Source organism: Ranitomeya variabilis, chromosome 2, assembly GCF_051348905.1.
Source record: "Ranitomeya variabilis isolate aRanVar5 chromosome 2, aRanVar5.hap1, whole genome shotgun sequence".
NCBI lineage: Eukaryota > Metazoa > Chordata > Amphibia > Anura > Dendrobatidae > Ranitomeya > Ranitomeya variabilis.
This window is the reverse complement of record NC_135233.1, coordinates 874,680,066-874,696,059: the sequence shown is the minus strand read 5'-3', so window position 1 is coordinate 874,696,059 and position 15,994 is coordinate 874,680,066. Positions and strand designations below refer to the sequence as shown.

Sequence of the window (15,994 nt, the reverse complement as noted above, 5' to 3'; positions counted from 1 at the left end):
TGTGTGGGCCTGGTGTTGTCATTATTAAGTGGGGATCCCCAAGCATGGGCGTCTACTTTGACATCTGATTCTGCTACATTTAACTCTGTGGAGAGTTTTTTCTGCTCACATCTACGACGATCCGGACAGAATAGCTCTAGCAGAGTCTAAGATACGCACTATTTGCCAGGGGGAGCGTGTTGCAGAGGATTACTGTTCTGAATTTCACTGCTGGGCGGTCGACACACAGTGGAATGACCCCGCGCTGCGGAGTCACTTTATTCATGGAGTTTCTAATAGGGGTAAAAAAGCCCTCCTGATGTACGAGACTCCTGTTTCACTAGATTCTGCTATGAGTCTGGTTGTCCGCATTGATCGCCGTTTGCGTCAGGGGGATCATGAGACGCCGCCTGTGGGAGAAGGTTTAAGTTCATGTGAGGTTGCTGCAGGTGAGCCCACGGAACCTATGCAAATCGCAGGGGTATCACATGTTAAGCATCGAGCCCCTGTACTCAGGAAGCAGGGAGCCTGTTTTTACTGTGGTAAAACTGGTCATTTTATTAATATCTGTCCTCTGCTGTCAAAGAAAAATGCAACGGCGGAAAACTTCTAAGCTCAGAGGGTGTGGAGGAGTCCAATCTGAGCTTATGTATATCCTCCATGATGGTTTCTCAGTGCATGCTCCCTGCCAAAGTTGTTGTCGCTGGCAGAGAGCTGCCAATCACTGTTTTTGTGGATAGTGGTTCTGCCACATCTCATTGATGAGGAGTTTGCGTGCACTGCTGGTTTTAGGATCGAAAAACTGCCTCATCCTATCCACGTTGTCACCATGAATTCTGCTCCTCTCCCACAGAGGGAGATTACTGAGTTTGTGGTTGAGGTTAAACTCCACATTGGGGTTCTTCATTTCGAGCAGGTTACATGTAAGGTGCTCAAGAGTCTTCCGGCACAATTGGTTCTGGGTTTTCCATGGTTGTCTACACACAACCCGGTTATTGACTGGAAAACTCAGGACATAATTCAGTGGAGTGATTTCTGTCAGGAGAATTTCTTGGCCACATGTGTTTCTGCTGTGACGTCAAGCGTTCCTGAGTCACTTCTGGATTTTGTGGATGTGTTCTCTGAGAAGGGTTGTTCAGAGTTGCCGCCACATCGCTCCTATGACTGTACTATCAGGTTTAAACCAGGGGCCAAATTGCCTAAAGCAAGGATGTTTAACATCTTCGGTCCGGAGAGACAAGCACTAAAGGATTACATTGCTGAAAGTTTGAGCAAAGGGCACATCAGGCATTCATCCTCACCAGTGGCAGCAGGGTTCTTCTTCATTAAGAAGAAAGATGGTGGACTACGGCCGTGTCTGGATTTCAGGGATTTAAACCAGATTACGGTTTGTGATCCATACCCTATGCCATTGATACCAGATTTGTTCAACCAGGTGGCAGGTGCTAAGTGGTTTACCAAGCTTGACCTCAGGGGGGCGTACAACCTCATAAGAGTCCGTCAAGGTGATGAATGGAAGACGGCTTTTAATACCCCTGAGGGTCATTTTGAAAATTTGGTGATGCCATTTGGGTTGACAAACGCACCTGCAGTGTTTCAACATTTCATAAATGATGTGTTCTCACATGTTTTGGGGAAATTCGTTATTGTGTACCTAGATGACATCCTCATATATTCTTGCGACCGTGATACTCATTTAGATCATGTCAGGCAGGTGTTACAGCTTCTCAAAGAGAATAAGCTATATGCAAAACTGGAGAAATGTGTATTTGCGGTACAGAAGTTGCCCTTCTTGGGCTGTATTGCCTGCTTTTGATTTTAAAATGGACGCCGCTAAGGTGCAAGCGGTGTTGCATTGGGAATGGCCTGGTAACCTAAAAGCACTTCAGCGGTTCCTTGGGTTTTCTAACTACTATGGGAAGTTTATCAAGGATTTTTCTATCATTGCTAAACCGCTAACTGACAGCCAGATGTATCGAAACCCTTTGTTGTAGAAGTCGATGCGTCTGAGGTTGGTGTGGGGGCGGTGCCGTCACAGGGCTCATCCTTGAGCGGTTTGCGTCCATGCGCCTATTTTTCCAAGAAACTGTTGCCCGCCGAACGTAACTACGATATCGGCAACAGAGAGTTGTTGGCAATCAAATTGGCCTTTGAGGAATGGCGACACTTCCTGGAGGGGGCGGTTCATCAGGTTACTGTTATTACCAACCATAAAAATTTGCTTTATTTGGAGTCTGCCAAGCGTCTGTCTCCCAGGCAGGCTTGCTGGGCATTGTTTTTCATGCAGTTCAACTTTGTTGTCTCTTACAGACCTGGTTCTAAAAACACTAAGGCGGATGCTCTGTCCAGGTGTTTTCCGGGGGGAGAGCCTCGGGAAGATCCAGTACCCATCCTCCAAAAGGGTGTTGTGGTTTCGGCTCTCACAACCGAGGTTGAGGATGAGATTGCCGAGGCCCAGGAGGAGGTACCATCTGAGCTTCCCATCAACAAAACGTTTGTACCGCTTCATCTCCGCTTAAAGGTTTTGGCGGAGCATCATGATGCTGTCCTGGCTGGCCACCCAGGGGTTAGAGGTACCTTGGAGTTGGTGGCACGTCGGTTTTGGTGGCCCAAGATTCGACAGTATGTGGTCTCATACGTGTCAGCTTGCACCACGTGCGCTAGGACTAAGATGCCCCGCTCCCGTCCTGTTGGCACACTACTTCCTCTCGAGGTACCTAGTAAGCCATGGATGGAAATCTCCATGGATTTTATCACTGACTTGCCCTCCTCAGCTGGGTGAACCCGGTCATCTTGGTGATTTTTGATTGGTTCTCAAAAATGTCGCACTTTGTGTCTTTGCCTTCTTTGCCTAACGCTAAGACTCTGGCTCAGGTATTTGTGCAGGAGATGGACAGACTTCATGGGGTTCCGTCTGACATCGTTTCTGATAGGAGGTCTCAGTTTGTGGCAAAATTTTGGAAAGTATTTTGCTCACGGCTGGGGATCAAGTTGTCTCATTCTTCGGCGTTTCATCCTCAGTCAAATGGTCAGACCGAACGTATGAACCAAAATTTTGAACAGTACTTATGCTGCTTTGTTTCAGATAACCAGGAGGAGTGGTCGAAGTTCCTTTCTTTGGCTGAGTTTGCCATCAATAATCACCGCCAGGAGTCATCTGGGGAGTCTCCGTTTTTTTGTGTTCACGGGCTTCAACCTCAATTTTGTACTTTGAGTCAGGGGAGCTCTTCCGGCGTCCCGGAGGAAGACCATTTAGGAACACAATTATCATCAGTCTGGAGGAGAGTTAAACAGCGCCTGTTGAGTGTGGGTGCTAGGTACAAATGTGTGGCTGACAGTAGGCGTGTGTCAGGTCCGGACCTGAGTGTGGATGACTGGGTGTGGTTATCCACAAAAAACATAAGACTCAAAATACCATCCCTTAAATTGGGTCCACGGTTTATTGGTCCATTTAGGGTCGCCGCTGTCATTAACCCAGTAGCGTACCGGTTGGAGCTTCCTACGGTGTATAAAATACACAACGTGTTCCACAGATCGTTGTTAAAGAAGGTGGTGGGTCTTGTGGACACGACACCGATGCCTTCTCCAGTCTTGGTGGATGGTAATTTGGAATTTGAAGTCTCCAAGGTGGTTGACTCTCGTGTAGTGCGCCGCACTTTACAGTACTTGGTACATTGGCGTGGTTATGGGCCTGAGGAGAGGTCCTGGGTACCAGCCTCAGACTTTCATGCGGATCGGCTGGTCAGGTTGTTTCACCGCCACCATCCGGACAAGCCAGGTCCTATAAGCCGTGAGGGCCCTGGGGTCCCTCGTAGAAGGCGGAGTACTGTCATGTCGGACGCTGTTCAGACCAGGTCGTCCGACAGACAGCGGTAATTCCGCTTTTGTCCACTATGCGCTCATTGGCGTCGGCTAGATTTTATCTAGCTGGTCCGGGGTTAATTTACCTGGTGCTCGGATTGGAAGCTGGGCCATTCCTACTGCCTTTATATAGTTCTCCTGAACATTGGGCGTCGCCGATTATAGCTTCTGTCTTGTGCGTGGTTATCTCGGTCTGGAGTGGTGAGCTAGTAGTTGGAGTATCGTTGCTGGTGGTGTATTTCTCTTTGTTTTATTTACTCCTTCCCATATTTGTATTTGTTTTGCCCTTTGCATTTATAGTGTATTCCTGAGTGACTGCGGCGTGGTGCTTATTTTTCCGTTATCCTTGTCTGTGCTAACTGTGGGTATTGGAGTGTGGTCTCTTCACTGGGTGGTGGGCGGTGGTATCAGCCTAGGGTTGAAACAGGAGATAAGGCGAGGGTGGAGGCCCAGACATGCACACCATCAGTGTAAACTCTGGGAGAGGGACAGTCAGGATTTCCGTAGTCTGAGGGAAATCGCAGGGGTTCGGGTTATTAGCTCTTTCATACCTAGGTCTCCCGTGACAGTGGGACATCACTGTATAAAGTCAGATCACTATTCTGACACTTGGCACAGCACTGTGCCAGATCAACGATCAGACAGGCAGTGAAGGAGGCTTGCCGGTGCCTGCTCTCAGCAGGCACTGAGAAGCCACCTCCCTGCTGGACCCACAACTATCTTGGATCTGGGGGTCTGCAGGCAGGGAGAACCTCAGAACCACACGATCACATCACGATGATCTGATGGTCTGAGGGAAGCAAGCAGGGATCCCTCTCATTGAGCGATACTTCTCTATGCCACCTGAACACATCGATCTTGCTTGATCGCAGTGTTCTGGGGGTTAAAGTGCCGGGAGTGGTCCGTAACCACTCCTGGCATTTAGTGCCGGGTGTAAGCTGTGACAATCAGCTGACACTCGGCTGCGATCTGTAATTTCATATTGTTAGTAGTGGTGATATCATCATTACTACTGCTTTACTATTACGGTTTCTACTTTTCCAGTATTTACAAGCATGTGTTGCATCTTCGTCATAAAATTTAGTAGAAGCTACAAAAATAGTTTTATAAAAGACAGATTATGCTTGGTGCAATTTCACCTTTTTGAACAAAATGTCATACCTGCAGCCAATCAGTGACAGCTGATTGGCTGCAGTGGTTGTGCAACAACCCCCATTGGAAGAGGAATTGAGTAGACAGGAGGTAGAGAAATGAGGAGGTATAGTAGGAGTATTTTTTTTTTCTTTTTTTCTTTTAATAAGTCTACCATGTCAATGCTCCATTATTCTCTGTGGGATTGTTGGCGATAGCTGAGTAGAGTTTGGCCTTTCCCAACAGTCCCATTAAAAATAGTGATCGGAGCATATACAGTGGACAAGTGATCATTTTCAATATAGGGAATAAGCCTTTAACATTTCTGCTACTTTTCTAACTGGAAAGTTATCAGAAAACAACACAGCCGTTATATGACAGCTTCAGCAATAGGGCATGTACACTGGGTAACAATAATAATAATCATAATCTTTATTTATATAGTGCCAACATATTACACAGTGCTTTACAGTTTAACAGTTTCAAACACAAAAATCATAAGTAACAACGTTAACAATAATACAATAATTAGAGCAAAATAAAATGACCCTGCTCATGAGAGCTTACAATCTACAATGAGGTGGGGGAGATACAAAATACAGGTGTGTATTTACAATGATGGTCCAGCCATCTTGAGGGAGTGGAGGATAGATAGAGATAGTGAATGGGCTACACATACACTTACACATAATATTACTTTGATTAGGGAATGTGACAGGCTTTCCTGAACAAATGTGTTTTGAGGGAGCACTTAAAACTGTGCAATTTGTGGCTGGTCCTAATTTCTTGGGATAGAGTATTCAACGCTGGAGAAGTCTTGGAGTCGGGAATGGGAGGTGCGGATTAGTGCAAAGGTTAGTGAAAAGTCGTTTGCAGAGCGCAGCGATTGGCTAGGCCGATAGGCAGAAATGAGGGGGTGCCGCACTGTGGAGAGCTTTGTGGGTGAGAACAAGTACTTTGAATTGGATCCTATAATGAATGGGCAGCCAGTTTAATGACTGGTGAAGAGCAGATGCGTCCTAGTACCGATTAGCCATATGGACGACCCTGGCTGTTGCATTAAGGATGGACTGGAGAGGGGAAAGTTGAGTGAGGGGGAGGCCAATTAATAGAGCGTTACAGTAGTCCAGGCGGGAGTGGTTCATTGCGACAGTGAGGGTTTTTGTTGTTTCCATGGTGAGAGAGGGCAGATCTTTAGGTGTAAGCGGCAAGCGCGGGCAAGAGATTGTATATGGGAGGTGAAGGAGAGATTGATGTCAAGCATAACACCCGGATAGCTCGTCTGCTGCCGGGGTGTTATTATCATGCCACTGACATAGAGGGAAAAGTCAGATTTAGGGAGGTTAGTAGAGGGCGGGAGAAGAAGTTCAGTTTTGGAAAGGTTGAGTTTAAGATAGAGAGCGGACATGGTGTTGGAGATGTGAACAGACAGTCACTGGCATTCTGTAGTAAAGCAGGGGTAAAGTCAGGGGATGACATGTATAGTTGTGTGTCATTAGCATAAAGATGGTACTGAAAGCCAAATATGCTGACGGTCTGTCCAATTTGGACCATGTAGAGAGAGAAGAGAAGGGGCCAAGTACTGAGCCCTAAGGTACTCAAGGTAATCAAGGTAACAGTGAGAGGAAGACGAGATGAAGTAGAGCCAGCGAACAAAATACTGAAGTAGTGGTTAGAAAGCTAGGAAGAGAATCAGGAGAGAACAGTGTCCTTAATGCCTAGTGACTAGAGCCTAGAGAGTAGGAGATGGTGGTCAACAGTGTTGAAAGCTGCAGAGAGGTCAAGAAGAATGAGCAGAGAGTAGCAACCGTTACATTTTGCTGTCAGAAGATCATTGGTCACTTTGAGTGCAGATTCTGTTGAATGTAGGGGTGGAAGCCAGACTGTTAAGGGTCTATGAGGGAGTGAGTGAAGAGGTAACGGGTAAGGTGGAAGTAGACCAGGTGCCCAAAGAGGTTAGAGAAGGTGAGATTGGTGACTGGTCAATAGTTGTTTGTGCAGGTCGAGAGCAGGTTTCTTTAATAATGGAGTAATGATAGAGTGTTTGAAGGAGGGGGAGAAAATGCCCAAGGAGAGAGAAAGATTAAAGATTGTAGTGGGGTGAGTTGTGACGACTGGAGAGAGGGACCGGAGGAGATGTGAGGGAATCTGGTCAGTAGTGCATGTAGTCGGATGAGAAGAAGAGAGGAGCCTGGAGACTTCTTCTTCTGTGATGGCATCAAATGTGGAGAGTGAGCCAGGGGAAATGCAGGGAGGGATGGGAGTCACAACACCTGGTGGCTGGGAGCAGATTTCCTGATGGATATTATCTATTTACTCTATAAAGTATGAGGCCAGGTCATCAGCACAAATGTCTGTGATAGGGGATTGTGCTTTTGGCCTGAGGAGGGAGTGAAAAAAAAATTATTGGGGCTGTTGGATAGTGAGATCAGAGTTGTGAAGTAGGTCTGTTTGGCGAGGTGAAGGGCAGAGTTTTAGGTTCTTAACATAAATTTGAAGTCGATAAAGTGTTCTGTTATGCGAGCTTTCCTCCATAGGCATTCAGAGAAATAGAGTTTGTGATATGAGCCAGGGCATAACATACATTGCAGAGTTCTGTATAATAATATTACGGGTTGCATAATAATCTTACTCCCAAATTTTCGGTTTTCTTTTTTGCTCTCGTTTTGCATAAAAAGTTTATACCTTTTACTTTTTCTTTTTATGTAGAAAAAAAAGTTTATTGGAGTCCATCCTTATATGATGCAAGATGTGGCTATAACCATTGCCGTCACTTTAACAAGTAAGCATGCTGAAGGAAATCCATGAAAAATTAGTGTATGTACATGAGTTATTATAATTTTGTTGTACTTCATGCTAAAGCAGTGTTCACCTTAATAAAATAATGTATAGTAGCTATAAACGTATGACCTACAGTTATCTTTTTCACATAAATGTTATATCTTTATTGTATATCTAGGTATCTTAATTTCTGCGGGAAAAAAAGTGATCTTTTTATTTAAATAATGATTTATGATATTAGTAATTATAATGAGCAAATCTGCGTAAACTAGATTAGATGTGAAAACAAATGTCTGAGGTCACTCAGACTACGGATGTTAAAAGAACATTAGCACAATACCTCTTCTTGGCCTTCACTTGTACCACTGCACAGCGTGTTTTGCTTCAGTCACTCATCAGGGCTTTTGGACTGTGTTGCTTATCAGGCCTCATGACATTTTGATGTTGCATGATGCCAAGTAGAAGAGTCCTGAAGTAGTAGTTGCAGAAGAGTCCTGAAGAGTGACTAGAACCAGTAGGACAGGTGAAGGCTAGAAAGAGGTATTATATTTATTTTTTATCTATTCTTAACCCTACAACTAAAGGGCGACTATCTGCCACTGGATTCAAGAAAATTAAAGAATGCTTTTGAAACTAACGCTGATTCCATTTTTTTAGTCAATTCTTTCATCTTTATTTGTAATATTTAGAATTTTCTGTATGCCTCAAAAGTAAGTTGATTACTTCTATGTTATATCCCAGTAGATGGTTGATGGAAATTTGTGTGATACTAATTAAATTGTGCTGTCATTTACTTATTGGATAATATTCTTTTTCAGTGAGTTTAACTGGCCCAGCTCAGAAATTGGCTCCTTATCGGCCTTCTGGACAGCTCATTTCTCCACCTTTGCTATTGTCAATTGTTCTGCACACCATCTTTAGTTTGATTGTGCAAACAATTGCTTACACAGTGGTTCAGATGCAGCCGTTTTATGATGATTATGATGTTTTCAGGTAAATTTATATTACCCTGTCTACAGATGGAGATATAGGATGACACTGGTTGTGTTAACATGTATTATATGCTAAATTAAAATGACACCAGAACAAGCTGAACATTAAATTTGTAGAAGAATTTGATCTTTCACTAACAATTATGCAAAATTGATGTTCTCCACAAGAAATAATACATTTTTTTAGTTTCGGCTAGGTGGCTACTCTGTAAAATTTATAGTGTAAATAAATGGAACATGAAACAGAACCCCTGTAAGCTGAGATTGTCTAAAACCTTCTAAAAAGATTAAAAAAAATGAAACAAGGTTTAGACTACTACTATACACGGTCTATAATAATATTGCTAGCAAGTAAGAATAATTTGGGGTGCACTCTCTGTGAATGGGATGGGGGTGCAAGCTGATCAGAATGGGTCCCATGACACATATAAGAAACTTCACTGCACACTCCAAAAATTGTGCAAATAAAAGGATCTTTATTTCGTAATACCACAGGGTGAATGAAAAATAATTCAGTTACATAGGTGACTAAGATGTTTTGAGTCTCCGAACACTGCACAGCGTCTCTATCTTCACATCAGAGCAGCCACATTCAACCCCAAGTTTCTCCAACTCCAAAAATGCAACATCGTAATAAAGATTCAGGAGAGTCGAAACATCGAACAGTACTGAATTCATTTTCAAAAACCCTTTGTAATTATAAAATAAAGATTTTTTTAGTTGCATCATTTTGGAGTGTGCAGTGAAGTTACATAGCATACATGGTTAATAAAATAATTTACTGAACTTGTCAAAAGTTTGGACACACCTGCTCATCCAGTGGTTTTCTGTGTTCATAATTGAAATGTGCACATAGTAGATACAGACTGAAGGCTTCACAGTGGGCCCCATAGATGTAGAAACCATCTGCTCACCTTTTCTACATCTCACAAGACAAGGCAGTTGGTATCAGAAATCTCAAATGACTCATCAGACCACAGTACAAATTTCCAGTGTCTAACGTCTAGTTTTGATGTGGCTTGTCTCTTCTTCTTTTTGGTCCTCGCTAGTGGTTTCTTTGCAGCAATTTGACCATAAAAGCCTTCTTCTCGCAGTCTCCTCTGGACAGTTGATGTTGATAAGTGTTTGCTACTTGATGTCTGTGCATCATTTATGATGGCCTGTATCTGAAGTGCTGTTAATTTGCATTTTCTGAGGCTGGGATCTCTGATTAACTTATCTGCCACAGCAAAGGTAATTCTTGGGCTTCCTTTGTGGTTTTACTGTTTTTATTCTGAATCTACAACATACACATTACAACAAGAATAAGGAAAACCATTGCATGAAGAGGTGTGTCCAAACTAGTTATTCATATTTTATTTGTAAACTTTACTGTGGAAAAATTTTAGGCAGGTGTCATTAAGAACAATCTTTAGAGTAAATAAGAGCAAGGAATTCTCAAAGTGATGATATGACCCTCACAGAGCTCTGATCTCAAAATCATAAAGTCTGTATTTATTACATGAAGAGACAGAAGGATTTGCTCAAGCCTCAATTGACAAAAGATCTCTGGTTAATTCACCAAGATATCTAGAAAAACCTCTCTGCCGAGTTCCTTCAATAATTCAGTGAAAGTAAACCTAGAAGAATTGATGCTTTGATGCTGTCTGGAAGGGAAAGGGCGGTTGCACAAGATATTGATTTGATTTAGACTTCTGTTTTGTGAATTCACTTTGCATTTTGTTAATCGATGAACGCAAAGTATTAAAACTTTTATTTTTTTTAGAGTTTCTACTATGCAGAATTTTTTCACACCTGCCTAAAACTTTTGCACTGTGGTATATATATATATAGATAAATTATTTTACCTATTTTGAGATCCATTCTCTTTTGCAGTGGATGTCTTGCTACGAATCACAGTGCACTGAACAATACTGTAGATGAGGCTATCTTGATTAGTCAAAATTTTTTAACCACCACTATGTGGTTCATAAGTGGGATGAATCTCATTATTGTAGAATTCATATTTTGTAAAGGAAAACCTTTCAGAAAGCCAATCTACACTAACTGTAAGTATAAAATGTGACAAAGCAATTATTGTGTAATATTTGTGCACTGGATAATTCATTGTCATACTGCGTTTTCCCTTAAGACAGGGTCTTAGATTATTTTTGCTCTGAAAGATGGGTTAAGGTTTTATTTTCAGGGGATGTCTTATTTTTTTCCATGACCAACATCCACATTTTTTCTTGAACAAAAAAAATCTATATTTATTCATACACAGTATAATCATCATCACACACACTGTACAAACACATTTATTACACACAAACACTGCACATACACATGTATTTACTCACATTGTACATACACGTATACACACACCGCACATACACATTTATATACTCACACTGCAGATACACATGTATATACACACACAAACACTGCACATACACATGTATGTACACACGCTGAACATACAAATGTTTATACACACACTGGACATACAGTACATACCAGCCTGTCTCCTGTTAAGTTTCTCTAGACTCTTGGAGTTAAAAGACCTTTGGTGACATCATGGTCTCATGACCCTGATGTCACCAAAGATTCTTAAGTAGTCTTAACCTCGGATTAGAAGTGCTGAGGGCCATTAAGAGATTCAGGACCTTGGGCAATTTCCCAATTCCCCACCTAACACTGGCCCCTATAGCCAGCCTGTCTCCACTTCAATTCCTCTAGACTCCTGCAGGTAAAAAACCTTTGGTGATATGATGGTCCTTAAGTAGTTTTAACCTCAGAATATAAATGCTGGGCCCTCCTAAAAGAGTGAGGACCTTTGGCAATTTTCCTGTTTGTACTTCTTCTTATGCCTGCCATGACTGTAACTAGGGCTTATATTTTGAACAGGTCTTATGTTTCAGACATACTCCAAACATCCTATAAAATCATATTAGGGCTTATTTTCGAGGTGGGTCTTATTTTTGGGGAAACACATGCATGTGTACAAGAGTCCATCAACCTCCCCAACTGAAAGAGAAATTTATGTTCACCTGGCATCCGAGATGTATTTTCTTCCAAATTAATCATATAGTAGTAGGATTATTTAACCGCTTAAGCCCCGAACTCCAATTTTTACAATTCAGACCACTGTCCCTTTATGAGGTTATAACTCTGGAACGCTTCAAACGGATCTTGGCGATCCTGACACTGTTTTCTCGTGACATATTGTACTTCATGATAGTGGTAAAATTTCTTTGATATTACCTGCATTTATTTGTGAAAAAATCGGAAATTTGGCGAAAATTTTGAAAATTTTGCAATTTTCCAACTTTGAATTTTTATGCAATTAAATCACAGAGATATGTCACGCAAAGTACTTAATAAGTAACATTTCCAACATGTCTACTTTACATCAGCACAATCTTGGAACCAAATTTTTTTTTTGTTAGGGAGTTATAAGGGTTAAAATTTGACCAGCAATTTGGAATGCAGACTTAGATGGATTAGCCTGCAGGCGTCACATTGCGTTTGCAGAGCCCCTAATGTACCTAAACAGTAGAAACCCCCCACAAGTGACCCCATATTGGAAACTAGACCCCCCAAGGAACTTATCTAGATGTGTTGTAAGAACTTTGAACCCCCAAGTGTTTCACTACAGTATAAAATGCAGAGCCGTGAAAATAAAAAATCCTTTTTTTTTTTTCAAAAAAATTATTTTTTAGCCCCCAGTTTTGTATTTTTCCAAGGGTAACAGTTGAAATTAGAACCCAAAAGTTGTTTTGCAACTTGTCCTGAGTATGCTGATACCTGATATGTGGGGAGGAAACACAGTTTGTACGCATGGCAGAGCTCGGAAGGGAAGGAGCATCATTTGGAATGCAGACTTAGATGGATTGGTCTACAGGCGTCACTGTTGTGAATTTGGATTCTGGGCTCCCCCGGTGGCTACTGGTGGAATTGAACTGGTGTCTTCATCTTCTCTGTTCACCTGTTCCCATCAAGATGTGGGAGTCGCTATATAACCTTGCTGCTTTGTTAGTTGCTTGCCGGTCAACAATGTTATCAGAAGCCTCTCTGTGCTTGTTCCTGCTCCTAGACAACTACTAGATAAGTTGGACTTTTGTCCATGTTTGTTTTTGCATTTTTGTTCCAGTTCACAGCTGTAGTTTCGTTACTGTGTCTGGAAAGCTCTTGTGAACAGGAATTGCCACTCTGGTGTTATGAGTTAATGCCAGAGTTTTAAAGTAATTTCTGGATGGTGTTTTGATAGGGTTTTTAGCTGACCATGAAAGTGTTCTTTCTGTCTTCTGCTATGTAGTAAGTGGACCTCAAATTTGCTAAACCTATTTTCATACTACGTTTTGTTATTTCATCTTAATTCACCGCCAATACATGTGGGGGGCCTCTGTCTCCTTTCGGGGTATTTCTCTAGAGGTGAGCTAGGACTTATTTTCCTCTGCTAGCATTATTTAGTCCTCCGGCTGGTGCTGGGCATCTAGAATCATCGTAGGCATGCTACCCGGCCACTGCTAGTTGTGTGTTAGGTTTAGTTCATGGTCAGCTCAGTTCCCATCTTCCAAGAGCTAGTTCCTATATATGCTGATGCTATGTTCTCTTGCCATTGAGATCATGACAGTTTGACCGGCCCCAAAGTGTTAATTGTTTGGGCTGAAGCAGGAGATAGAGAAGTGTTTAAGGGAAATTTTTTTTTTTTTTTTTTTTTCCCTTCAGAGTTTTGCTGTCTAGCCCTTAATTGCTGTCTAGCTGCTTCTTACCTCCTCTTAACCCTTGAATGGCTCTGTGTCCACCTGTTTGTAATGGATCTTCAGAGTGTAACTGCAGGTTTGAATAATCTCGCCACGAGGGTACAAAATTTGCAAGATTTTGTTTGTCATGCACCTGTATCTGAGCCGAGAATTCCTTTGCCGGAATTTTTCTCGGGGAATAGATCTGGGTTTCAGAATTTTCGAAATAATTGCAAATTATTTTTGTCCCTGAAATCTCGCTCTGCCGGAGACCCTGCACAGCAGGTCAGGATTGTGATTTCCTTGCTCCGGGGCGACCCTCAAGACTGGGCTTTTTCATTGACGCCAGGGGATCCTGCGTTGCTCAATGTGGATGCGTTTTTTCTGGCCTTGGGGTTGCTTTATGACGAACCTCATTTGGAGCTTCAGGCAGAAAAAACTTTGATGTCCCTATCTCAGGGGCAAGATGAAGCGGAAATTTACTGCCAAAGATTCCGTAAATGGTCTGTGCTTACTCAGTGGAATGAGTGCGCCCTGGCGGCGACTTTCAGAGAGGGTCTCTCTGATGCCATTAAGGATGTTATGGTGGGGTTCCCTGTGCCTGCGGGTCTGAATGAGTCCATGACAATGGCTATTCAGATCGATAGGCGTTTGCGGGAGCGCAAACCAGTGCACCATCTGGCGGTGTCCACTGAGAAGTCGCCAGAGAGTATGCAGTGTGATAGAATTCTGTCCCGAAGCGAGCGGCAGAATTTTAGACGTAAAAATGGGTTGTGTTTCTATTGTGGTGATTCTACTCATGTTATATCAGCATGCTCTAAACGCACTAAAAAGCTTGGTAAATCTGTTTCCATTTGCACCTCACCGTCTAAGTTTATTCTATCTGTGACCCTGATTTGCTCTTTGTCATCTATTACCACGGACGCCTATGTCGACTCTGGCGCCGCTTTGAGTCTTATGGATTGGTCCTTTGCCAAACGCTGTGGGTATGATTTAGAGCCTTTGGAGACTCCTATTCCTCTGAAGGGGATTGACTCCACCCCATTGGCTAATAATAAACCACAATACTGGACACAAGTAACTATGCGTATTAATCCGGATCACCAGGAGATTATTCGCTTTCTGGTGCTGTATAATCTACATGATGATTTGGTGCTAGGATTGCCTTGGCTGCAATCTCACAACCCAGTCCTCGACTGGAGAGCTATGTCTGTGTTGAGCTGGGGATGTAAGGGGGCTCATGGGGATGTACCTGTGGTTTCCATTTCATCATCTATTCCCTCTGAAATTCCTGAGTTCCTGTCTGACTATCGTGACGTCTTTGAAGAATCCAAGCTTGGTTCGTTACCTCCGCACCGAGAGTGCGATTGTGCCATAGATTTAATCCCGGGTTGTAAATACCCAAAGGGTCGTTTATTTAATCTGTCTGTGCCTGAACATGCTGCTATGCGAGAATATATAAAGGAGTCCTTGGAAAAGGGACATATTCGTCCATCGTCATCTCCCTTAGGAGCCGGTTTTTTCTTTGTGTCAAAAAAAGACGGCTCTTTGAGACCATGTATTGATTATCGGCTTTTGAATAAAATCACTGTTAAATATCAATACCCATTGCCGTTGCTGACTGATTTGTTTGCTCGCATAAAGGGGGCCAAGTGGTTCTCTAAGATTGACCTTCGTGGGGCGTATAATTTGGTGCGAATCAGGCAGGGGGATGAGTGGAAAACCGCATTTAATACGCCCGAGGGCCACTTTGAGTATTTAGTGATGCCTTTTGGTCTTTCAAATGCTCCGTCAGTTTTCCAGTCCTTTATGCATGATATTTTTCGCGATTATTTGGATAAATTTATGATTGTGTATCTGGATGATATTCTGATTTTTTCGGATGACTGGGACTCTCATGTCCAGCAAGTCAGGAGAGTTTTTCAGGTTTTGCGGTCTAATTCTTTGTGTGTGAAGGGTTCTAAGTGTGTTTTTGGGGTACAGAGGATTTCCTTTTTGGGATATATTTTTTCCCCCTCTTCCATTGAAATGGATCCTGTCAAGGTTCAAGCTATTTGTGATTGGACGCAGCCCTCTTCTCTTAAGAGTCTTCAGAAATTTTTGGGCTTTGCTAACTTTTATCGTCGATTTATTGCTGGTTTTTCGGATATTGCTAAGCCATTGACCGATTTGACTAAGAAGGGTGCTGATGTTGCTGATTGGTCCCCTGATGCTGTGGAGGCCTTTCGGGAGCTTAAGCGCCGTTTTTCCTCTGCCCCTGTGTTGCGTCAGCCTGATGTTGCTCTACCTTTTCAGGTTGAGGTCGACGCTTCTGAGATCGGAGCTGGGGCAGTGTTGTCGCAGAAAAGTTCTGACTGCTCCGTGATGAGGCCTTGTGCCTTCTTTTCCCGTAAATTTTCGCCCGCTGAGCGGAATTATGATGTTGGGAATCGGGAGCTTTTGGCCATGAAGTGGGCTTTTGAGGAGTGGCGCCATTGGCTTGAGGGGGCCAGACATCAGGTGGTGGTATTGACGGACCACAAAAAT

General features: G+C 42.9%; 1 protein-coding gene across 1 annotated transcript in view; it reads left to right on the top strand.

Moving 5' to 3' along the window:
• LOC143808069 (putative cation-transporting ATPase 13A4) overlaps window positions 1–15,994 on the top strand; it is a 361,151-nt gene that overhangs the window by 325,187 nt on the left and 19,970 nt on the right. The window contains exons 25-27 of the mRNA XM_077290326.1: window positions 7,681–7,753; window positions 8,571–8,745; window positions 10,620–10,792. Of these exons, the coding sequence (XP_077146441.1) occupies window positions 7,681–7,753; window positions 8,571–8,745; window positions 10,620–10,792 (421 nt within the window). The remainder of the gene's footprint in view (window positions 1–7,680; window positions 7,754–8,570; window positions 8,746–10,619; window positions 10,793–15,994) is intronic.